Genomic DNA, 25,715 nt, shown 5'->3' with positions numbered 1-25,715 from the left:
ACCATTGTAGCGGCTCACAATGATTTGAAGACGCCGGTTGCTGTCGTCATGCTTCTTGGACACCCTCGAAGATGTCGTGCCGCCCTCTACTTGAGCCAGCTTCATCTCTGTTAAGGATAAAAAGAAAAAAGAACACACGCACTCGTGGAGAAAGCTTTTTGAGTGGGTACCGTACTGAAAATTTGAGCCACAAATGCAAAAATGTACTGCAGAAAACGTCCAAGTTCTCAGAGGATTAGGTCAGTTCTTACGTGCATTCCCCGGAGCCACGCTTCGATGCTGTTGTTCGTCCTTTTTGGCCTTTCTGCTAGTGTTGATTCTCTGATTGATCAAACCAGAGAAGGGGAGGTGGCCGCCGACAAGCCGTTTCGACGGGGTCTCCCGATATACACGTCCTCGAAGTAGTCCGCCACGAGTGAGGCATCGGTGGGGAAAATCTCGAGAACTCCCTTGAAGGCCTCGGGAATGTCGGCGATAGGCAAGAAGGCCAATGCTGGATGCATTCCCATTTGAAGATCAACCCCTTTTTTTAAAAATAATATATCCTGTATATTTGCTAGCTAGTTGTAAACCTTTTAATGTCGTGTTATTTGCTTTCGTTTTATGTGTGAATGTATATGTTGTATCCCACACCTACTTGGGCCTTCGATGGCTTGTAGTATCCTCTAAATAAAATAAAAAAAAAATAAAATAAAAATAAATAAGAAATAAAGTAACCCATTGGCTTACCTGAAGACAACAATAAGACATATAAATAGAATGCCGCATACCAGAACAGCAAACTCGTCATTTAAATTGTGGCGACTCTCGTAACCACTGGTGACCACTGGTGACCTTCCTATACACCGACTGGGATAAGTGAAAAAAGCATTCCTGTATCGTTGATTGCCGCTATCTTGAAGCCCGTGTAAGCCACCTCAAGGCAGTTGGCCCCCCATGTGACTCAGAACGACGTCAAAAAACCTTAAAACGAGCTAACATATTTTGAGGTGCTTGAACACATATCCAATAATAGGACCACCAAGCGTTTCGTTTGATACGTTTATCTCTTGAATGCTCACCTTTTGTAGGTAGCTTCAGATTTGTTGGGCAGCAAGCCGTAAACCATTGGCTTTACCACGCCGTCGACTGTGGCATGCTCCGTGTACAGTTAGTAGAACTGTGCCGGGGTCACGTTAAAGGTCCCGTCCGCGAACCACGTAGTCGCCTGAGCCAGACAGCTCAAGTTGCGCTCGGTAGCAAAGATCAGGATTCTTTCGCCGTCGCCATCTCCGCTATCGTGGAGGAGAAAGGAGTCTCCTTTGGCTGTGGTCTGCATGCAGGTAAAACAGTCATTATTATCATAATATGTCGCGCACTGTGATTTTGCGCTGCAATACACTTTACTTTGAACTCTGTGGGCATTCGATCGTATGTCGGCTCTGCAAGATGATACGCTGTACTCGAAATTCGCCCGCTGCCTTTGCTTGCGGATGGTGCGCCGAAGTGTTAGCGGTGCGGGAATCTGCAAAGCAGTGTCGTCACTGACACAGGCAACCGCAACCAGAAGTATTTGGTCTGGTGCTAGACGGCCTTCCACTGGAATAAAGGACATTAGTGACATTGTTTTGGGAATATATAGAGCAGGAAGAGATTTTGGTACATACCAGCTTTTTCCTTCATCTGATGACGAACCCAAGCACGTTTATCTTGGTGTTGTCAAATGCATGCCTATGGTCTCCTGAATAAGAGATTACACGAGTCTTGGCGTGATCGGTGACTATTTTAGTTTTACAAACTGCTCTTCGCCGGCAGGCCCAATACAACGTAGTTTCGTAAACCCAAGTGTAGGAATGTCCTTCGTGAAGAAGCATATCGCCAAATCTCTTAGTAGTAACTGCCTCTATTTAGAAATCGAGAGTGATATATTTATAACCGGAGGGCAACCGGCATAATAAGCCCTGAAACGGGGCAGAAAAAAAAAAAAAAAAAAAGAATCGCTTTTGGTGGGCTTTTTTCTATTGTGAACTTTATGTTCTCGAAGTTCTTTTGTAAGAAAGGTGACCCCGATAAGACAACATGCAGGCTAAAGGCTGCATGCTGCCTTAACTTGGGTGGGATCATTGGGACATGCTTTTGTTTCTCGTAGTCAACCTCACTGGCCTTGTACGGATTTAATTAAGCGGCCCCCTTTCGTAACTTTCCTAAGAAAACAAGATAGAAAACAAAAACGTTTAACGATCTTGAAGTTATTGTGTGACGAACTGCCAGCGTGACGAATCACCCTATGACCAATGTTCCGCTGTGACGAACGGGCCTGTTACCAGTTGCCCTATGACGAATCGGCATGTGACGAATGGGCCGTATCCCGAAAGAAGTCGTTGTGCATATGCAAATCTGACGCGATTATAGATTAACAAAAGCGGAGTTACGGAAAAAGCAGACTTCTCGCGCTTGCAAAGAAAGAAGGGGAGAGCGTCGTAGCCCTCAGAAAAAAGGTGATTTCAGTCACGTTATTTACAGTGCACAAATTCCGATTGTTGTTAGCGCGGGGACGACCAACATCTGCTTCGCTGCATCTTTACTTCTACGATAAAGGCCGACACCCCGTTGAACCGTCTCCACCCTTTCCATTTTGGAGTCTTCTTTCTTTTATATTTTTGAGGCGACGCCACTCTGCCGCGTTGTTTCTTCCTCCTGCTTATATGTTGCTGTGTATATTTTTTGTTTGCTTTTTGCTTTTTTTGTCCGATGTGTAAACCATCGCCTATCCTTGCTTTGTTTGGCTTAGTTTTTATTCCCTTTCCTTCGCTTCGGCGCTTACTTCCCCCGGTTCGTCTGCGCTAGGCCCGGGCATTTTGAGGGCCGTCTGCAACTTTGCTGTTGTTGTTGTTGTTTTCTTCCACTGTCGTCTGCGATAACCTCCTATTTTCGCCTTCGATTAAGTTTCTAATCCAAAATTTGTCATACGTGCTTTTTGATATTTATTAAATATATTAAGAAGTGTAAGCTCGTTATACATTTTTATTCGAATTTTATTTGTGTACTCCGGCCGGCACGTCTGCTACGGGTCATCATTTGTTGATCAACCGGCCGCATTCGAGCATACACCATACTTAGAGATGGCAGGCATGCTATGTGCTGCCTACCATTGCAAGAACAAGTTTGTGCGATGTGGTGGAAAATCTTTCTTCTGCTTCCTACGTCAACCTACTGACACCTACGTCAAGTACTTGAATGCACTTTTAAACTGCTTCGTCAAGCGAGCGAACGAACAACCCGCCAAAGTCACTGGATAAAGAAATTCGAAAGCAAAAAAAGGTTACTCACTGCTAGCACATATGGGAGATTGCTGCCTGCGACCAAAACATTTCTGCGACTCTTTTGTACCGGTCAGTGTGAGCTGCACTACGTTATTTATTTCCCCTGTTTTGTTTTTAGTTCGTACCTACGCCGCGAAAGCAAATAAAGAAATGTACAACAACCAGCTGAAAAAAAAGGGACGCTTTCTTCTTTCTTCATTAGTTTCGTCTGTTGCTTCCGCTTTGTTTGTCGTGAACTCAACACCGGTGGCGACCACCAGCTATTCATTTGCTGCTTTCTATTTTTCTTTCCTTTTTTCTACAAGCGCCGCAACGATCGTCGTCGTTGAAATAGTTTTTTGCTAGCTTCTTTGTTTTATTCGCCGTTGTTCGCTTCTTTTCCCCGTTTCTTTTTATTTTCGTCAAAAATGGCGACACCATTTTTTCTGCAAAGTTCGGTAAGTGTTTGCACGGTCATTTTTATCCTTACTTTTTGTTTTGTTTTTATGCTCCAGCAGCTCGTGCGCTTGCTCTGGTAATATTAACATGTCGTTTTTGCATGTTTTAATGGTTACGACGTAGTTCGAGTAGCTAAACGCCTTTTTTCCGCTTCCCAGACACGTTTCAAACGCGTGTGATCCCCTGAGAGGCGTTTGAGACCGCTAAATAAACTGCTCTATCTTTGTTTATGCGCGCGTTGTTATTCGATTGTCGTTGCAGTTGCGATCAGTGGATTCCGCTTTGCAAGCGGACTGACCGTAATAAATTGTTTCTGCTGTTAGGGTGACGAAACGGGGCTCGTAAAGCTCGAGGACGTCGCGGAGCCTATACTTTTCCATTGCGTCGACTGCTTCCGTAGACTCCGAGTCCGCTAGAGGCGCCACTGTCACGTTCGCCGCCGCTCCCATAGGTTTTCGGAGGAGTTTCCAGTATTGGCGAAGCTATATCGTATTTGATAGTATCTTCTCCACGTCGTCGTCGCACAGATTTTATCACTAGTCATAGCGTAGCACGAGCCTTCATGCCTTCCTCAATGATGGTTACCGCCTGGGATGTCACTCATTCCGTCACGTGTTCTACGACATTCTTCCCTGACATCCATAATCATGGACGTCGGTCTGCAGTCTCCGAAACTTCGTGCCGTTTAGTTGCTGTTTTCTGCGTAGGCATGACACGTACAATGACGGTCTCTTTAAACGGGTGATGAAATTAACCTACAGACCGTCCCAAAAAACCCCTTCTGCGAGCTGCCATATTTTTCAACCGGACTGTGGAACGCGATCTGGGCATGCGCAGTAGCTCTCTTCTACCGGGTACCAGACGCCGCACACGTCTCCATGACCCAATGACTCGGCCTTTTAGCCCTGGGTAATAAACACTGGAAAGGCGTATACTGCGTTTCGCTTTAGATCCGTCCACAGCCGATGCCACAATCGAGCAAAGGCCAATCAAGATGCGACAATAATGCATTGTCATGGCGCTCATCGTACTTGTGCGTCTCTTGCTATCACCGACGACACCAATCACTCGCAGTGAATGCGCCACGGCACCGCGCTTCTGTGTGTGTGTGTGTGTTAGGTGAAGCAGGTGATAGGGTATACCCAGAAAAGCAAAGAGTGCCGTGACGGTGCACTTTTGGTGTTTTCTTATTGAATCCATTGATTTGTAGCATCAACATGCGGTCGCACAGTGTTAGGAAAGAGACTGAGGGATAGGAGGAGTTCAGAGCGCGCTGGGGCGTCAGAGCGCCGACCTCTGATTGGAAGGAACAAGTGGGTAGACGCAAAGGCTAGGCGCCTTTGTTTCTATTCACTCCTGGAACGCTTTCGAATGCCGAACGCCAGCGTCTGACTTTCAAACGCAAAGACACTGCGCGAAAGAGCAGATGATGCTCTTGTTCGCTCTGATTGGAGGGAGACAATGTGTGGGTGGAGAGTCTAGAGACAAAAATAACTAGCCTTTATGTCTACTCACGAATCCTTCTCATCAGAGATCGGCGCTCCTCCTCTCCCTGTTCTTTCTTCTTTTCTTTTTCGTATACATCAGCACGCGGTTGACGTTACGCAGTTACGGTGGCGCTCCTGTCGGCGCGGCGCACGCGCAAACGTATCACTTGACAAAAACCTGATTCCTGCGCACGCGCAGCGCCCACACGATCTATGAGCAAACGCGGGCTTGTTCTTAAACAGTGTGTTGGTCTATAGCCTTGACTGAACCGTGTTTTTAGAAATTGAAAGAAAAAGCCCAAATTCTCCCAAAGAACCTTGTGGTCATGCGCACTGGCCATCTTACCAGCGACGCAGCACTTAGGGAGAGTCCGATGGTACTCGGGTCCACCGCCGAGTCCTCAGGAAGAAGCCAGACGGCGAACAGCATCGTGCAGAAAAGTGTCACGAAGCCGCAGAAGACCGCCGCCAGGCGCACGAAGCGGTACACGCTGACGAAGGCCCAGTAGGCTCGTACGACGTCGTCCACCAGGCGGCACAAGTGGTATGAAAAGCGTTCCAAAACGCCGTACGCTCGAATGCTGCTCAGGGAGTCCATGGTCTCGGTCACGTGGGACAATAAGCGGGACGTGTGCAGGCTCTCGCGCAACTTTGGTAGCTTCGATGCTCTTCCCGCCAGCCGCTAGAAGAAAAATCGATAACTGTACACGCATTAAAAAAAAAAAAAAAACGCGTAAGATAGCAGCAGTTTTTGCTGATCTTATCGCGTCTTACCGAGGTACTAAGTCACTGAAACGGGCGTTCACGAGCCTCCACAAAGGCCAATGCTGGGGAGAAGTACACAATAGACCGTTTGCTATAGACGCTTTGCAGCAGCTGTGCATGGGCGCCGCTATAACTGACCTTCAGTTTTTGTTTCCTCTCACTATGTTTACTTAACTTCATTATTACCATAGCAGGCTAGGTCATTGCCATCCTAGATTTTTTTCTGTCTTTCTCCCCAGCATTGGCCTTTGTCAAGGCTCGTCCACACCAATTTCAGTGGCTCGGTATCTCGGTAAAACAAGAGAAGGTCAGCAATGGCGGCTGTATTCTGGCGCGTGTGTAAAGCGTCTATATTACCAAGGAGAATGCAGGAATTGGTGTTCCACGCGGCGCACGTACTGGCCTCAGCAGTAGTAACTTTTCTAAAGCGAATACCTAAAACAAATTGCATCTTGCACGCCCGTTCGTCAACGCTTTGTTTTGGATATTTACTTTTAATCTTTTATACGGGGAAGGCGTGCGCGTGTGGCGCGTGGAACACCAATCCCTGCATTCTTTTTGATGCTTGGGTAATATAGCAATATGTCTATTGGATCTCAGTTGGCAATAGCCTGGCCTATGGTGATGAAGTGAAGTAAACGTAATAAGGGTAGCGATTAAACCGAACGGCTAAAGCAATCGCACTCGGAGAAAAACGCCGAATTATGGCGCTTTCACTGTACATAATTGGTTTAGTCCGCAATAACGGACTAAATTAATTGTGCCATGGCTGCTGGCGGCATAGCTGCCGCGACTGAGGTGCAGTCTCAACGAGAAAGCGCGTGATCTGTACCGAGGGTTCCCGATATCCACCGCCGTCGCGGCGCTGTACGTTTCGAACAGGTCTATTGCCCAAATATTTCGGCCGCTTGGACTGTACCAAATTGAAAGAACAAACCCTCGCTGTAACAGACGAAAGTGGGCAGTACTCAACCTCTTTCGGCGTTTGTTACTGCGATTAGTATCAAAACAAACGGAAAACTAATCCTGATAACGAATGTCCGACACTTTGCTTTGTGCTTGACTCTTATCCAAATAATGAAAGCAAAAAACGTTAAAACAAAAACATGTTGTTGTTCTTTTCTTCTTTTTTTTTTCTTTTTAGTTTATTTAGGGTGGGACGTTTCGGTCCTGGGCGTTTTTGTGCGCGGTCATTTTTGGTATGTGGTCGTGTCGGTACGCGATTTTTCCGTTATCCGGTAGCTTTCGTACCGGGTATTTCGGTACGCACTAAGTTGTTTCGGTAAATTATCGATTGAGGGTGTAGAGTTTCGCAGAGTTATCAATACAAAATAATTACGCATTTGAATTTGTGGCGGGCCGGTACCGGAAGGTTTAGTACCGCAATGGGGACTTTTAGCAATCCGTTACCATGTTTTGCGTACCGCAATACCGTAGCCTTTGAAGCATGCCTTTAAGCGCGCGCCTCGGGGTCACGGTATCACCCGGGCGCGCGCTTAAAAGCATGCTTCAAAGGCTCCGGAAGTGCGGTGCGTGGAACCCGGTACCGGTTTGCTCAAAGTCTCCAACGGTTGGTACTAAAACGTCCGCTACCGAAATGTTCGCCACCGGAACTTTCAGCACCGAAACTTCCGCCACCGAAATCTCCGCCACCGAAATCTCCGCCACCGAAATCTCCGCCACCGAAATCTCCGCCATCGAAACGTCCGCCACCGAAACTTCTAGCACAGAAACACCCACCACCGAAACGTCCGCCACCGACACTTCTACCTTCGAAACTTTCGTCGCTGAAACGTCCGCTACCCAAAGACGTCCACTTCCCGGAAGTTAAAAGGCTTCTTACCAGAAGGAAGATGAGAAGAACACTGGACGCAACGCCAACGGCCAAGACGAACTTTGATTGGGTGCCGATGATGACCAGCCTGGAGACTGCGAACAGAGTGTGCTGGACGCACTGCTTGCCGGTCAGGTACAGTCGATTGTCGATGTAATCAAGGTCCACTGAAAACCGGTTCACAATGCTCCCACGAGGTGTGGACCCAAAGAAAGTGACGGGGCTCGCCAGAATGGCACGGATCATCTCGTTATGAAGCAAAGTTGACAGTCGCCGCATTGCCGAGGCCAAAAGAACGCTCCCTAAACACCTGGCAATCACTGAAAAACAAAACGGAAAAAAAAAAAGATTCAAGATTTTTTGCTGTTGTTGTATTTGTTTACGGCGAGAGCTTTCATCCTTGTGGGCGGCTCTGCTTCGCCCTTCTCGTGTGGTCTGCCAAAGGCACACGCTTTCGGATCTTCATATTTGGATACGTCCGCCCCTCCGAGGAGCAAATCTACCGACATTCCGGGAGCGTCCATTCCCAGAGGCAAAACAAGTCGGCCCTAAAGAACGGCCGGGGGCTCTCGTCGGTCGAGGGCCTTGCTCAACGGAGCTCTATTTTAGGCTTGTCCCCTTTCTGTGATTCTGTCGGTTGCGACAGTGCGGAGTCCAACTGGGGATCCTGTAACAATAAGGAATTTTATACCGTTTCCGCAGCCCGCTAAGCACCGTATAGCGCTCCGTAATCCGCCACAAGGCCTTGAAGCATGCACACAAGGCTGGCGGCGCGCATGCACAGCTGCGGCGTTTTCTTTACGGGTACCTTAGCGGAGGAGAAAAACGATCTGCTACAACTCCTTCTCGAGACAGCGGCGATACTTCGTACTTTATTGAGAGCACAACGTGTTGGCACTTCAGTCATTAAACACGTCGTTCTACGGAGCCACAGACATATTGTGTGCCTACCTGGTACCGCCCTCCCCCCCTCCCCAAGAGGCAAACCCACATCTGGCGCCAAACGTGGGACGCAAGATGTGGGCTTCCCCTTTGGGGTATTCACCGATGTTTGTTTGCAAACAAGCTCACTACCACCCTCTATCGGCGGACCCCTGCGCGCTTCCGGTTTTCCTCTTCTTTTCCATTTGTCTCTCCTCCTTTTGTTATTTGCACTACTTTGTACAATGCACTAATGTTCTTACAAACATACTACACAAACTTCTCCTGAAGGATGCTCTTCTTATCCGACCGCTGTGCGTTGCTGAAGAATAAATAAATACACTACCGGAAGTCTACTGGGGCACCAAATAGTGTGGCGCCCTCGTGGTATCAACTCCCACTGAATGTGGTGAATAACGTAGAAACACAGTAGGTTCCTTGGGTTCGGATAATGACGTGTTTATAGACGAATACGCTACCCTTATGACCGGGGGCCAACAGAGTCCGAGGTGACGCCGCTGTCTCTTTTGACAGTATCACCACTCAGGGTCAGCGCCGCCGCTATTGACAGCATCACGAAAGGGGAAGGTAAGAACGAAAATGGAAGGCTCCATTGAGCCGAGCCTCCCGCAGCGAGTGTAGCTCCTGGCCGTTGGTTTTGACTGTCTTATATAGCCGGCGGGAGTGGACGCGGCCGGCGTGGTCGGATGTAGGTTGGCTGGCCGGAGGGGCGGACGCGTCCAAGCATGAAGATCCCGAAGGGTATGCCTTTGGCAGACCACCCGAGAAGGGCGAAGCAGAGTCGTCCACAAGGGAGTACGGCCCCGGCTCGTATCCGGGACGTGCCCAGACATGGCGACGTCCCGCGGCCTGCCTGAACTAGATCTCGATAGGAATGCAGGGAAGACGTGGTTCCCACAAGATTGCGAGAAGGGTGGGAAAAGGAAAGCGCTTAAGAAACGACATCCTGACCATGTTATGGGAATTGCCAGGGGCGTTTTATACGCTTTCTTCTTCAAATCGCGAGCTGGAATTTCGTGGACAGTTCCACGAGGAGGTCCGGGCACCTGCCACAAGGTTTTTATATGAAACTAACAGCCCCCATTTTAGGCTTTGGAGGCCCTTTAAGATAAACCAGCATAGAGTGCCGCTTGTATTGTCATTAAATGGTCGCTCGCGGACTTTTCGTGGGACGACGCCTTTTTTGTAGTCGTGCCTCGCGAACGCTACAGTGCCGGCAGAAACAATCTTGTTCAGCTACGACGAGGACGTACGAGATTCAACAACGACTCAAAAAAAGGAGGAAACACCAACGTACCATCGGTGGCGCAGATGGCTGCGAGAGCCCAAATCCAGGGTGATTCCTGCGACTCCATGGGCACCATGCTGCCTTCCGCCCTAGTCCACGTCCTCACCCAGTCGAGCTGCCAGCCGAGGGCAACCGCGCTCACCACGCATGCCAAGAAGCCGATGCCTATGCAGGGCCCGGACATCCTAGCCAGGGCACGGATCAGCTGCCAGAAACTCTGCATGCACAGAAGAGCATAGCCGCGTTCGCACCCTTCATATATCGTACAAAGGACACGGAGTTTCTCCGCAGACAAGAGGACAAAAATATCCGCGGACACGCCTCAAGAGCTCGTTTGATTCATGCACATGTAGGCTTCTAACAAGTCTGCAGACGGCTTTCTATGACCAGTGTCACAGTATCAACGTACAAGAAAGAGACATGGCTAGGACGGTGTTTTCAGGCTGTCTTTTGTATAATGTATTCGCAGTACGACCACTGCTTAAACGCTTTACGATCCGTATCAAACCGTTGCCTTGTGAAGCGAGGTGGCACAAAATTAGTTAACGTTCAAACACGTTTGCACAAGAAAAGGCTGGCAAAGCTCAGACGTCTCTTTCGGGTGGGGATGTATACAGATTGGTGTGCTTAAAAACAAAAAGCATAACATACACCGCGTCTTTTTTTTTTTTATGCGTAAGTGTGACTTTGCCAACTTATAATTTTTTGGGGGTTTCTTGCCAAAGTTCAATACCGTTGTTGTTTTCTTACTGGTCCGTTTTATGTGATATATTGCCGTACTTTTTCGTAAATAAGACCAACTATTTTTCAAAAAATTTTGGCAGTGCATTTTATACACAGGTGCGTATTATATACTAATTTTTACCTAAAAACTTGCGAAAAAATGGCTGGTGCCTCTTATACAACGATGCTTCTCATACGAGGGGTGGTCGAAAAGTTCCGGGACTGATTTTGTAGCGTAGGAAGTGAGGGCATGTACAGTGATGCGCGCGCAGCAGTCAAAGTAAAGAATTTTCGTGTCTCATTATACCAAAGGGCGTCGCTCTATGAACATATTGCGCTGCGCTACACTGGTTCGTTTGACCACATGCACGAGCATGATGGCGATCTTTCCCTACACTGCAGACCAAGGCGAGAACGAACGTCAATTTTACGTCAAGCTCAGCAAACATAAAACAGAGACCTCTAAGATGATTTAGAAGGCTTGTGTAAAAAAAAAAAAAAGTGAGGTGTGCGAGGTGTTTTGAGCAGCACACGCGCCTCAAGAATGGCAGAACGTCACCGAAGTCAAGGAGAGATCGGATAAGGCCGCCCTACCACTCATCGTCTTCCAGCGATGTTCTGCCGCTCCTGAAGCGTGAGTGCCACTTAAGAAACTTCGCGAAAGTCACTGCTTTTTTTTACACAAGCCTGCTGAATCATATCGAAGGTTTCTGCTTTCTGTTTGTCGAGTTTGGCGCAACATTGATGTTCGCTCTCGCTCTGGTTTGTAGTCTGTAGTAAAATCGCCATTGTGCCCATACACGTGGTCACGAAAGCTCGTGAAACGCAGCTCCAAATGTTCACAGAGCGGCGCTCTTTGGTATAACCAGACACGAAGGTCCCTTCCTTTGACAGCTGAGCGCGCATCACTGTGCTGCCTTCTCTTTTTACGCTACGAAATCAGTCCCGGAACTTTCTGATCACACCTCGTACATAAGACACGTTTTTTTCAACAGTTTTCGGCGGTGCTTCTTATACACAGATGCGTCCTATATACTTGTAAAAAGTGGGAAGTGCGTCTTATACACAAGTGTGTCGTATACACCGAAAAATACGGTATACAAACCGAACATGTCATCTTGCATTTTTGAAGCCTTGATCACGGTTGCAAGATTGTCAGGATACGTTCGACTTTGCCCGCAGGGAATTTGAATGTTCGCTGTAGATGAAGAGCTCAGAGGCCTCAATACGAAATGTGTTATGTGCATCGAACATTAATAAAACATTAGGAGAGGTGATTTCCTAAGATTCATCTACCTAACTCGAACGTTTAATTCCTTATAATGTTAGGGATACTTGGGCAGCGACCGATGCTCAGCTGACCGAGTAGGGCATGTATGCTATCCCCGGGCAAAAGGAGCTGAAACAGTCCTCCGCGCTTCTTTGCCATACCTGCCTGATTTTGAGGGAGCTGTGGTTTGAACTAAGAATGGAATGCGAATTTGAGCTCTCATACTTCGGGCTGTTAGACAATTGAGAAGATAATGGAGCTTAACAAAGCCTCAGGTGCAAAAAAAAAAAATGAATAAAGCCGAATGGGGTGTTACAGTCTATATTGTCTTTGTGAGCACATATAACAAAAACAAGCTGTTCTGCACTTTCTAGTTAGACCGTAAGTCCACACATTTGATGCAATAATAACGTAAAACTTCCTCATTAAACTATATACGCACTAGTAACAAAGTGTATTAATCAAGAAAATTGAAACGTTGCGTAAGAACGCAATGTTCATTAGACTCGGCATTGCTGGCCTCCATAAGGTAAGGCTGCTGTCTTTCCGTGGTGCCGCGGCCCTCCAGAGCCAAATAAATATAATAATAACAGTAACATAGAATTAAATATTTAATTAATTATTTTAAAACGAATCATACTCAAAAATGCGATATAAATTAAAAATAAAATTGCAGGGACGAAGAACAAATTTGAGAGTTTGTGTTTCTGCTCTCCTTTTTTAAAGCTTAGTCTCGCGGTTCTTTTTAATTGTGCGCCTATTTTTCTTTATGCTCTACTATAATTCAAGGCATCAGTTTTTTTTCCTCCATATTTATTCATCCAATCTTGCATATTGTGAAGGACGTTATTTTTTTCTATTGAAAAAACAAAGAAACCCCACTTTATATGCAAATTATTTTTAGCACAGTAGCGATACGGTACCTTGGTTGATTCTGGTAGCTCGTCTTTGATGACGCGTCCATTTGATCCTTCCCCGCTAAGGTCCACATCATGACCGCTGCAACAACACAAAAGATGTGACCCCCTGGACTGATTTGCGCTAGCAACTTTAAATAACCCCGCTAAAGACATGAACGAGCCAGAATTTGGCTTCTAGAAAGCGCAAGAAATAAAGAGAGCGCGAAGAACGCAATAACTATTAGCAGTATAAGACACAGGTGCATAACGCTCTTCCATTAATCTTCCTGTTGTTCGTGCTGTTTTTAATTCCTTTCTATAACTTCTGCCGACTTGTCCAGCTACAATCGTTTTAACCAAATAAAACAAGTTTCGCCGTAAATTCGCGGAAAAAGGTACTCCAGGAGAGAGCCCTACAACTTTCAGAGGACCAGCTATGCACGTCCGCTCCTGAAATGAAACCGTTGTCCGAGACAGCATGCTTGTGGTTGTAGATTCAGCTTCGCTTTCTCTCACGGTCCAACACAATACAGTAATAGCGTAGTAAAGTAGAAAGCGTAGCTTACATACGACGTATTAAGGACGTTTTAAGAACAAGTGACCACAATAATGATAAACTGATGTTTCAAAAAAATAAGGGGGCCGCAGTGCTAAGCGCTGCACACTGGAAGTCACGTTTGACAGTTAATGGTTCTTTGCCTTTGTTATAATTCTACTATAACTAAACTCTGAACTTAAGAGGCGGCGAACATTCATCGCAATGCAGGTATGAACGAATAAATTATAATAGAATTTTAAATCTTGTGGGTCTATGTTTCTTCTATAGGTCACGTGTCGAGGTGGTTGCGACAAGGTGGATACTTCCCGGATGAAGCCTCCATGACATGTGAAAGCTGGTTTGCGCTTCAACTTCCGATGAGCTGGTTAAGAAAAGCAAAAGTCACAAGAACTGTTTCAATATCCGTTAAATTTATAGACATACTGTATACTTCGTTTCACGAGAACTTGGCGAACTGTGGAGGCTACGGTCCCCGCGACCCAATAAGAGCATCGGAGCGAGGCATTTAGACACCTCGTCACTGGAGCGTTCGTGTCACTGCGCCAAATGCGAGGCCCGGAGGGATTGACTGTCGTCTGCTGGCGAAAAGTCGTCTGCTGAGAAACCAACCAACTACGGGTGAACGTCCACCGCCTCAACATTGCCGTCCGATAGAGTAGAGAGCTCTTCGTGGATAGTTCTTGAGACAACCATACGCTCAATTTAGCCTCGAATCTATTGTGCACGAGTTCTAATACCAGCTAGGGCAATGCTTTGAGAGGAAGTGGTTAATTACATGGCCGCGATCGTTGAAATATCGTTTAAAAGCCATGCTGTTCTCGGAAAGGTGTAGGTCCGTATTAAGTTACGTTGAAAAGTAACATGTCTTTGTCTCTCTTCCGTGTCGTGTAGTGTTGTGTGTCAGAAGAATCTGACCGCAACACTACTAAGAAAACAAGAAGCCTAGAATTACTCTTTGTCGCGGACGGCACTGTTGCTGTTGCGATAACGAGGCCTCCATGGCCCGGATGGAGTGTCGTCACGTGCTTGCTCCTACGCTCCTATTGGGTCTCAGGGAAAGGGGCCGGGGGGGGGGGGGGGGGGGGGGACGCAGCCTCTACAGTTCGTTAAGTTACCGTGAAACGGAGTACAGTTATTCTCGACGGAATCACCACTCAACTTTAGACACTTAGCATGGCGTCACACAACCTTTAGATGCCTTGTTCATAGAAGGTTGCTGGCTGAATTCTCCGACATTGCAGCACGTGCCAATAAGGCCGTCAGTCGCCACACATGTGTAATGTGTATTGAAGAAACTGCTTGGACGCGTGGTGGAAAATGAACAGACGTACAAATAACTGGGGCTAGAAAATAACGTCTAGAACAGGCGGCGGTCTGGTTGAACGCATGATGGAATGACTGAACATCCTGATGGCGGCCTTCTTTGAGGGGGGCATTCAAACTCCTGCGCCACATCATAATAATTTTATCTTTAATTTGCGCGAAAATTACACGCAGAGAGAATAACTTGTTGCCTCAAGAAAAGAGCAAGTTTTGCGAACTCTCTCCGCGTTGCCGAAGTTCTTACAAAATTTTGTTGTCGGCGGAAAAAAAAAAAAAAAAAAAGCGAAGCTTTCAGTGGCGCTTGGAACATTTACGAGGGGCATTCATAAATATCGAGGGGCATTCATAAATATCTAAAAATGAAGTCTGCGTTGTGGCATTCGACAATGCAAGCATGACGCTTTGCATTGCGTAATGCCACAGCGCAGACTTCATTTTTAAGTCTAAACGGACGTTCTGCCTCATCACTCGTTGAGCTGATTTCGTGGATCGCAGAGATTGGCTCGTTGAGTGTTTTGCGGGTAAGCAGACGCGCAGGCATTTCTCAGAGTGTGGTTAGATGGCACAGACGCTTCCAGTGTGGCCAAACAAACTTGAAAGCATTTCAAGGACGACGATTAAGTAATTACTGAAGTGGAGCGATTCCTGAACATTCAAATCGAGTTCTATAGAAATTACCTCCGGCAGGTTGTCCATCGCTAACAAAAGTGCGCGAGCAGCCGGACATTTTCTTCTACGCTTCCTGAGGTGAATAAGAGTATAGAGTGTGCGCATCCAGGTTTGGTATATATTAAAACATTTTTCATCAGTTGTTAGTTTGACCCGCTCATCGGAGGTTGAAACGAGAAACAGCTCTCCTATTTATAAGTGAGCATCCTATTAACTTACGTATTCTCGATGAGCCTATTTTCCCGGTGCGTCGACTCGGATTCATGCCGAAGTGTTTCCGGAGCGTTATTATCTTTAAGTAGATCCACGAGTGTGTCATAAACTGAGGCGCCACCGTTGTGAAGAAGGACCAGCTTGTCCATATGGCTCAGAAAAGAGCCCTGGTTACACGCCATAATCCGGGTCTAAAATGAAAGCAAATAAAAGCTTATAAAACAATTATGAGACGTGTTAGAAGTGTTTCTTTCGAGCAGTTTGCGAAGTGCGATGCACGTAGAAATAGCTTCCCCAGGTAGCACATCAGGAAACACCCTAGTTGGTAGAATAGACCGACCTCACCAGCCAGTTTGACTACGCCACCGCTGCCGCAATGCATCGAGAGAACTTTAGTCTTTCAGCACGTAAGGCAACCTCGGTGGAGCTCGGCGCGTTTAGAGCACGAAACGTCACGCGCCCTCTCGATTACCGCCGTCTGCCTCCTGTGAATTAAAATTATCGCGGCGTCAAGCATGCGCCAAACGCTCGGTGAAATCCAACTTGGGCCTAATGAGGTTTTGCTCGAAGGCGTTATAGTTAGTGCCAGAACAGTTTTCTTTAGCGTTTCATTTGCTTTTCTCTGGCTCGTCACATAATTGCCGAAGTGCCAGATTTGGGCCAAAGATACCACGTCCACGTGTGAGTGACAAACCAGCAGGGAAGCCTGAATCTGGCACTTGTTTGGCAATTGAGGCTGAAAGTTGCCAGAGAAAACAAAATCAAACAACCAGAAATGAAGCCTAGCTCTAACACTCCTTTTTTTCGATTTAGTCCCAAAATTGCCAGGGGAAAGTCAAACTACCAACAGGAAAGCCTAACTTTGGCACTTATTTAACGAACTAAGACCAAGAGACCCTGGACAAATAAGGTCAAATTTGGTTCTATCTATGCTTCTTCGGGCTTTTAAGAATCCATACACACAGTCGAAAACCAAATTTTAACCAAAAATGTGTCACCGGGACCGTGGCTCAAAATTTAACCAGCAGTAAACATGCTACTGCCTGTTTCAACATTCAAGTGTCTCTCTAATATTGCGTATACTGTATCACCAGCTGTATTTATTTATTTATTTATTTATTTATTTTCCCGACAGTAAGAGTCAGCTACTTAGTATATTAAAATTACCGCTCATATAAAATAAGTTGCGAACTTTTTTTTATGCTATCCAATTTGCCGTCGATACAGTTTCGTCAATTTAACAAAATGTACAATGGACGTTAGGCTAGACTTTTTCTATATAGGTTTCTGTCTCCTTTCACTTGGTTTCAATTCCTTAATTTTGACAATATCTGCATAAGGGTTAAAGGTGCCCCGAGGAAGTTTCTTAGATTGCCTAAATGTGGCGATAACTCACTCTGCTGGCTCTAAGCATCCTAGAAATGCCTAAATCACGACGATACGCAGCCGAGTTTTCTGTTAAAAGAGCAATCAAATATATCAGCACACCGAAGTCATCTTCAGCGATGGGAGGAGCATGTTTCGCAGCCAGGACCACTGTCAGCCAATAGCAAGCGAAGGATCCTCGCACCTCGCACCAGTGGAACCGCGAAGTGACATCTCGAATATTCGCGTGCGGCTCGTTGCCCATAGACCCGGGCCCGGACCACGATTCTACTCAGCGAGCGCGTTCTCGAGAGCTGACGACCAGGCACATCACTCTCAATGAAAACAAGAAAAAGACAGAAAAGAAACATAGTGCGTAGTTTTTAAGTCGATGATTGCAGTATTACGTTCCCTCTCCGTGAAAAATATTTTTTTTTTTTACTACAATATCAACGAAATATCAAGTTTTCATTGGTCACATGTCGTCCTGGTTGCCGGAACAATGCTCCTCCCAACGCCGGAGATGAATTCGGGGTGTTCGTTCTTTGATTGCTTTTCTAAAAGGAAATTGGGCCGCGCATCGGTAGGATTTATGAATTTCTAGGATACTTAGAGCCTGCAAAGTGAGTTATCGACATATTTAGGCAATCTCTCAAACCTCCTCAGGGCACCTTTAATCTTTGGTCAGTACTTACCGGAAGCACGGTTTTCCTAGTAATAACAAACCCCAGTCAAAAGTACTTTTTCGTGTGTCCCGCTTGTAGTGCCACAATCCTATAGACGCTTTCAGCGCGCGCCAAATTCAGCCGCCATAGCCGACCTTCTCTTGTATTACCGAGATGTCGAGCGACTGAAGCGGGCGTTGACGAGCCTCCACAAGGGCCTATGCTGGGGAGAAGGACACGGTAGAATCTGAAATGGCAATTACCTGTCCTGCTGTGGTAATGATGAAGTGGATCGAACGAAATAAGAGGAAACAAAAACTGAAGGTCGGTTATGGCGGCGCCCATGCACAGCTGCCTGAAAGCGTCTATACGCAACTATACTCGGCGACAGGTTAAGAAGCCAGTTGATGATCCGCCTCCAGCACGTGCTTGTTGCCTTCAACCGGGTTCAAGCTACACGTGTGGCACAGCATTATCAAAGGCAGGAAGCTCGCGCTGGAGCTTGAGCATCAATTGCTTTCTTCACCTGTCAAATACACAAGAGACAAGTTTGGCTAGTGCAGCCGCAAAACCTTCTTCTTGAGGATGCCCTCCTTGCCAATCACTTCCTTGAAGACCTTCTGCGCGACGACAACGTCGAGAGCGCTCAAAGGATCGTCGAGGAGGTAGACGTCTGCCTGGTTGTAGGCCGCGCGCGCCAGGCTGATCCTCTGCTTCTGCCCGCCGCTAAGAGTCTCACCCTAGTATTAAAAGAGAGAGAGAGCAGTAATACTGAAGAAATTAGACTAGCTTAACCATGCTCACAAAATCTGGGAAGCACAGAATGCGTGTGAATGAGCTATGTGTGTGTGATGTCACGTCACTGTGACTTGACAGTGTCACGTAACACCATAACGTTGCGTGACGTCACAGTGTCTTGTGACGTCACGTGGCATTATGGCGTCAGGATGTAACGTGACGTCATGTCACGTGATATGTTGGTGCCACATGATGTCACTGATGTCCCAGTCCTTCGTGACGGTTCTTCATGACGGTTTCCTCCGAGAATTCGGCTGATGAAACTCATTTGGTGTTAAAACCCCGAGGCAGGTTAAATGAAAAAAGGCAAACATAACAACGTCTCAGTTTCACCGTGCACAAGCTCGTATGCGCACAAACACTTCATTCGAAAGAAAAGGCTTAGCATTCTTCAGGGCCGTACCCAGAAAAAAATTTCGGGGGGGGGGGGGGGGGGGGGGTTTCGGGGACAACGGCGGCCATTTTGAAAGTGTCTATTGTCCTATTTTCGCCTATGAATCATGTGCATCGGTGGCGTATAATGGAGAGTTACAGCAAACCGGAGAACCGGTCCCGGTTTGGTACCCGGTAGCCGACCGGCGCCACTGCGCGTGCGCAGAGGTGGAGATTAAAATCGGCTGGCTGCAAGTGCACCGACCAGGGCCGTACCCAGAAAAAAAATTTTTTTTTTGGGGGGGGGGGGGGGTCAGAACCCCCTAACCCCCCCCCCCCCCCCCCCCTGGTTACGGCCCTGGCATTCTTTGCCTGTGCGCAAACTAAACATCTCGCAGAGTTACTTGTATTTCAGCTATTCTTGGTATTACCAGGAACCTGCTCTTCCTCGCTAACAACTTCAGTCACTGAAAACCTTCCGGTAAGCAGTCTAGGTCCCCTTTTATGTCTAACTACAATAAAATCAATTAGTTGAAAGTGGAAACGAATATTATCTGATCAGTGACAATGATTACAAAAATAACACTTAGCAAACTGACGAACTAATGCTCACCAATAGTGAACAGATTAAAGATGATCAATATAAGGTGAGCGGTAAATTGAGGGAGGGCGTTAATACGGAATTTTACGGTAGTCGCGCATCGCTTTTACACTTAGCGAACGGTGTTCAGAAAATGGCATCGGCAGTTGCTGGTTTCAAACCCGGGAGAAGAGGGGGGGGGGGGGGGGGGGGGGGCAAAGACGGGAGAAGAACGCGGCAAAACGTTGAGCGCTGGCATCGGCGGTCCTGAGAGGAAGAATGAGAAAGAGAGCGACAGAAGAGCAGAGGGGAAAAAAGCAGACGAAAGGTTAGGCGCGTTTGTTTTTTCTCAGTGAGTTGAAGTTGCTCGAACGCTTATCAACTTCATTTATTTTTATCCAACGCTGGATTTTTATGTTATTTATTTTTATTTGAACATACTATCAGTCCCAATTAGGAGACCAAGGTACGGGTGGGATACAATGAACTGGCCAACAGTCGCAGTCTTCGCTGTCCTGCACCAACACAGTCACAAGAGAAACAGTATCACAACAAAAGCAACGATAGTAAAATATAGTAACGTAACAAACAGCCTGTAGCGCGACCGAGCGTTAAGAAAAAAGTGATGCGAACTCCAACCGGGTCGAGTGCATCAACAAAACTTTCTGGCAACTGGTTCCAATACCGCGCTGTCTGCAAGAAAAACGAGTATCTAAAACATTCCTTATTAAACCTTCTTTCTTTCACATGCCGTCCATGCTTATTCTTGGTTACTCTTGACGTCTCTTCATCTATATACCGATGCTTGTTAACAAGAACCAAATTATTGATACTCTAAAAAAGCCTGAACTTTTTGTTTTTTTTTCTGCGGAGTTGAAGCAGTGGTAAACTGGCTCTGTCATAAAGGAATCCTGCTTTCGGTAACGGGAGTAAATAAAACGCAGTGCGCGTCGATGTACATTTTCCAGTTTTAACTGCAGTTTTTTCACATACGGGTCCCAGACTTCGCATGCATATTCTAGCATGGGGCGAACTAACATCTTGTATGCAATCAGCTTACGCTCGTGTGAGGCAAGTTTGAGGGTGCGCCGGATAATTTCTAACCTTTTATTAGCTTTACCGATAACATTTTAAATGTGGTTTGTCCACCTTAGGTCTGCAGTTATTGTGACGCCAAGATACTTATATTCAGTCACGTTAGTCGAGGTAGCACCCTGGAGTGTGTAGCTAAACTCTAAACGCGGAAGTATATGAGTTATGGTCATACATACGTTTTCTTTTGTGTATTGTGTATATCGGCTATCGTTACTTGATCGGCGACAGACTTCAATTCAGTGTAGATAATACAATCGTCTGCAAACAATCTGGCTCCGATAGATGAATCAACTATAAGGTAGTTAATATACAAAAGAAACAAGAGCCCAAGCACCGAGCCCTGAGGCACACCCGATTTGGCATCACATATGTCAGACCTGTGTTCGTCAATACTTACAAATTGTTTGCGATTTGTGAGAAATGCCTCTATTCAGTCAACTACGTTACTATTTCCTTAGGCCCATTTTAATTTAATTAGTAGTTTTTTTACGGCTGACCTTATGGAATGCGTTTCTGAAGTCTAAATAAATTATATCTACCTGTCCTTTTCTATTAAGAACTTCACTTAGATAATGCACCGTCTCTACAAGCTGGGTCACTGTTGATAGGTCCTTACGAAACCCGTGTTGACATTCGCTCAGAAATTTATTACAAAAAAGAAACTGTCTGACATGTTTCAAAACTATGTTCTAGAATTTTGCATGGCGTTGACGTTAAGGCAATCGATCTATAGTTAAAAACAGACGTAGCCATCACCTATTTTACTCATCTTCCAGTACTCTGGCAGAGTTCCCGTTGAAAGTTATTTTTCAATGGTGTTTCCCTGCGAAGCAAGCCAGAAGAGAACAAGGTGCACACCTTACAAGTGACGTTTTGCAGCTTCTTTGTGCATATTAGGGCGTCACCAGCGATACGTGCTCATTGGGACCGACAAGGATCCCCGATGTCCGTGTCTATGTCCCACCGTTCCCAAGCGGCCCCAATGCATGGAACCCTATGGTGCTCTACATGGGACCTCTCCCTCGAGAATATATCATATTAACTCTATGCTTCAGGTGCCGCGTTGTTCACACGTGCGTGTACTCAGCAGTCACGTCGTTGCCGTGATTGCGGAGACCATGGCAGAAGAACGTTTTGTTTGTGCGGAAGGAAACGGCGGTGTGTTGAGATCAGGTGCGTGCTTGTTATCTTTCATCGTGCTTTTCTAGGAGCAGAACGGGAAAAAAAAAGTATTCTAATATTTTGTCGTCTTACACAAAATGCAAAATTTTTAACTCAAAGTGTGGAGTACGTTTTTGTTTGCGGCAACACGAGCCTAAACTGCCGATGTGCCTTAACTTCAATATGGTATACTTGATTTTATGCCAAAATTGCTCTTTAAACTCCTTACTGAAAACGAAGAGGCCTGTGCTGACCTTTTCTCCCACTACTGTGAGGTCTCCGGCCGGGAATGTGCTGATGTCCTCATGCAGCTGACATGCCTCGAGCACGCGGTCGTAGTCCTTGGCCTCCATAGGTTGACCGTACAATATGTTGTCTCTCACATTCATGTTGTGCACGCTGGCGATCTGCGGGACGTAGGCCACTCGGCCCTGGAACGCAGCAACGCTTAAGAGGTGGCACTCCAACATATACACTACTCATATTTACTTTCACTATAGGCCCCTTGCTAGCTTTTACAAGTTTTTTATTACATAAAAAGTGAGTACAATGTTAGTAACTGCAGCCGTTAATACCATATGGCCGCTATTACCTTTTCACTAACCTTTTACTACATCGAAGACGCCATGTGTAGTAAATACAATTGTTACGGCCAAAACAAGTTAAGCACGTGGCTTCGAAGGCCCCCGGCACTATTTAGCAAAACATCGCTGAGCGATGAGCGGCGCTAATTTTAGATGACGTAACTTTAGCAAGAGTATTATACATAAAGACAGGGGTCTCGACAACACATCTGTTGTCCCGTCCCCTGTCTTTATATATAAAACTCTTTCTAAAGTTACATTATTACCAACTCGCTGAACAACAAGTAGTTTGATAAGGTTTGCCGAGTTCTATCAAAACACGAGAGCAGGTGTGGCTCATGCAATTTGACCTCCAGCCTGGCTTCATGGCACAGTGTCCGGCAAAACGAGTTTGTACAGCAGCGTTCAGGCTGGATTAGTAGAAATCCGATGCTGGGAGCCCCGGGTGCATTAAGCTTTCAAGCCGAAGTTTGGAATATAGTCTGCCACGTTTCCTGTTGTCGCGGTCTAGAAGTGTGTTCCATGTCTTCTGGAGGCACCCCATGCGGTATTTAATCCCTGGCTGGCACTTGGTTGTCTCAGCTCCTACTGCCTCTAACACTACAGTGTGCGGCAATATAAGCTGGCCCACTAGAGTTTAGGTCAGGGAAGCACAAAAGTCGTGTGGGAGCCTCGGGTGTATTCGACTGTTAACGAAGATGACGAAATTAACCACCACATTTCCTGCTTTCACAATCTCGCAATCAAAGTCATAGCTTAATTAGCATGCCGGAGTCACCCGATGAGATATTTTACCCTATTCTACTACCACTTAATTTGGCCGACTCATAGTGCCATTGAGTGTACAAACTACATCAACTATAGCAACCGTTTCATTAGTAAACAAATATTGACATATGACTCTAGCTGGCATGTAATGAAAGAATTAAGGCTAGAGGATACCCATCAAGCAGCAATCTAAATTATGTAACCTTTCGTGATAATAACACACTACTGGACGTGTGGCTTGGCACTTTTCACGAGATCGGTAAAGTAGTGTGGCAGTGGGTTTGTTACGGCCCCCGAGGAGAGCAAAAGTTTGCCGGGAGATGGCGCTATCCTTCCAAGAGTGGTAGCACCACCGCCTGGTTAATGGTGAGCACCTATTGGGTCACCTGGTCCAGCATTCAGTGTTCGAACAGCACATCTGTTCTCCCGTACCTCTCTGATCACACGGTGGGGCAATCATTATTACAACTGATTTCTGAGCTTAGTTGCAGCAAAGGCTCTTTATTTCGTTCTATCTGTCACTCAGTCTCCCAAAATGGTAATGAGCTATTTCCGTCTCCCCACTCAAAGAACTTCACAAAAGTTATCTGGTCCAGCGGGAATTGTCGACAAATAGCTAGTGAACAGCCGATTAATCACCACACGTGTGCAGAAAACTCTCGTCATACTTTTTTTTCCGTTACGTCCCGCGGAGGCCTTCGAAGCCGCTCGCACGTTTGACGTTTAGTACATCCTCAAAGACTGAAATTCATAAACAACCATCGTGTACATGGGAAATGTACTTTTTCGTTTGCTGAGAATGTAACTTCTTTTGTTTGTTTATTTTTTACATCAAAACGATACGCGTTTTTGTTATTTTGCTGAGCGATTAGCAACACACTAAACTTAGTCGCTTTTATTTTTTTTCGCTGGTCTTGCCGCACAGATTTGTCACGGTGCAATAATACCAGGAATTCAAACCAACCAGACTTACCGCAGTTACGTTTGTTATAGAACTTTTGTATGCTGCCTTGCATACTCAATGTTCAAGACGAAGACACGCACAAATGATGCCTGGATGGTAAACTCTAAGATTACATAACAAAAAAAAAAAAAGACGGATATCTGTAGGTGTGATTTAAAAGATTTTGGTAGTCTCAACGACAAGTAACCCAGTTACTATTTGACAAATCGATTATCAATAACATTTTGAGCCAGCTTCATTTATGTATATTACGCAGTAAATGTTTGACAAAGGCGGACGTGGAGATACGTAAGGCAAGTTCTACTGTTCGTTTTGTTGTCAGCTCATGACAAAAATATATACAACCTTAAGTCATTGAAACCACACGAAACCCATGACGTGGCGCATTTTATTCGCGCATATCTTGTCCCGGGATTCCATTTACGACGTTCTCGTCGGCTGAAACGGCAACCTCTTCGGCTACGGAACGACAATTGACCTTTTACAAAAGTACATCAAGCAACATTGGTCACCATTGCTAGGATACGAAGCGTGTGATTGGATCCGACTCCTCGCCTAACGCTGACACTGCCCTCGTATCCAATACATACTCAGTGTACGGGGTCAATCAATAAAAAAAAGGCGATTGCGCGGTCTATTAGATACTCGGCGCCAACGTTACTGCAACTACTCAGTTGGGAAACTGCCATAGAGCCTGCTCTCAAAAAGTGGCACCGATCCGTACCCGAGAACCGAGCAAATGGCGATCGCAACGCCGTCATTTCTCCTGCAGCGGCCACTCGAGGAACTGCATGTGACCTCTATTTTGGCTTTATTCAGCCAGTTTGGCGCCGAAATAGACACGGTGGAAGGGGTTTCAACTTCAGGGGTACCACCCCCGTCTCCGAAGCGGACGCGCCGAGAAGTAGTACCGAAGCTATAGGATGCGCCTAGGTCGGGACGCGCTACCTGAAATCGCCGCTGAGGCATGGCTGTATAAAAACAATATTAATTTTGCCGCAAAACCTTGCAAACTAAAGATTAAAAAAAAAAAAAAATCACGCGCCCTTCATTTTGTACTAAACTTCAATAAAAGTTACTACGAAAATATGTTTTGTTTGTTTTTACGCAAAAACATGCTTTCTAAAAGCTTAAGGTGTGACCACAGTAAAAACAAATGATAAAGAGTGGCGCTGTTGTCGTATTTAGCTCGGTCTCGGCGGACGCCAGCGGCCCAGTTTTCAACGGCGAGTTTCCCATCTGAGTGTTTTAGTAACGTTGCTCGGCGCTCACCACGTCTGGCGTTTCTTAAGATGTCAGTTGCCATAGCCTGTTCGGAGCTTTCGAGGGCTCCAATAAAAGAGAGTTTTGCCGACTACAATCCCCTAAAGTCAGGGACAACTTAAGAAACACGGAGTGCGGCTAAATATGTCCATGGTGTTTGCTTCGTGGTCCGTTGCGAAGGACAAGAGTCTCGTACCGTGCACTTGACTGCGCCTCCGGACACGTGCATGTCGCCAAGGATCCCAGCAAGGAGAGACGACTTGCCGCTGCCCACGAACCCGACGACGCCGACCAATGACCCGGGACTGACGTGGAGGGTGACGTTATTGAGCCCCGCCCTTGATTTGTTGTTATTGGGTTTGCTCCAGGACAAAGTGCATTCGCTCAT

The 25,715-nt window shown here is 46.3% G+C and overlaps 2 protein-coding genes across 2 annotated transcripts in view; both read right to left on the bottom strand.

Annotated features, from left to right (window-relative positions):
• LOC8029719 (ATP-binding cassette sub-family C member 2) overlaps positions 1 to 10,240 on the bottom strand; it is a 32,458-nt gene extending 22,218 nt beyond the window's left edge. The window contains exons 1-2 of the mRNA XM_042287047.1: positions 10,066 to 10,240; positions 7,836 to 7,993 (exon numbers count right to left, since the gene is read on the bottom strand). Of these exons, the coding sequence (XP_042142981.1) occupies positions 7,836 to 7,993; positions 10,066 to 10,240 (333 nt within the window). The remainder of the gene's footprint in view (positions 1 to 7,835; positions 7,994 to 10,065) is intronic.
• A 5,474-nt stretch (positions 10,241 to 15,714) lies between these two features.
• Positions 15,715 to 25,715, bottom strand: LOC121833615 (multidrug resistance-associated protein 1-like). The gene is made up of 4 exons (XM_042287046.1): positions 25,524 to 25,715; positions 22,003 to 22,179; positions 18,315 to 18,482; positions 15,715 to 15,903 (listed from the first exon to the last, which is right to left on the bottom strand). The coding sequence occupies exons 1-4, from the start codon at positions 25,713 to 25,715 to the stop codon at positions 15,715 to 15,717; spliced, it is 726 nt and encodes a 241-aa protein (XP_042142980.1).

This window comes from Ixodes scapularis, unplaced genomic scaffold (assembly GCF_016920785.2).
Source record: "Ixodes scapularis isolate PalLabHiFi unplaced genomic scaffold, ASM1692078v2 PGA_scaffold8__174_contigs__length_109621045, whole genome shotgun sequence".
Lineage (NCBI taxonomy): Eukaryota > Metazoa > Arthropoda > Arachnida > Ixodida > Ixodidae > Ixodes > Ixodes scapularis.
The sequence above is the reverse complement of the archived record's forward strand: the minus strand, read 5'-3'. Positions and strand labels throughout refer to the sequence as shown.

Bases quoted from the DNA above. Each gene is read 5' to 3' on its own strand.
- LOC121833615 (XM_042287046.1), bottom strand. From the start codon at position 25,715: ATGAGCGAATGCACTTTGTCCTGGAGCAAACCCAATAACAACAAATCA. The intron at 22,180-25,523 runs GTACGAGACTCT...GCTGCGTTCCAG, and splicing joins GAGGCGCAGTCAAGTGCACG to GGCCGAGTGGCCTACGTCCC. The intron at 18,483-22,002 runs GTCAGCACAGGC...TTTTAATACTAG, and splicing joins TCACAGTAGTGGGAGAAAAG to GGTGAGACTCTTAGCGGCGG.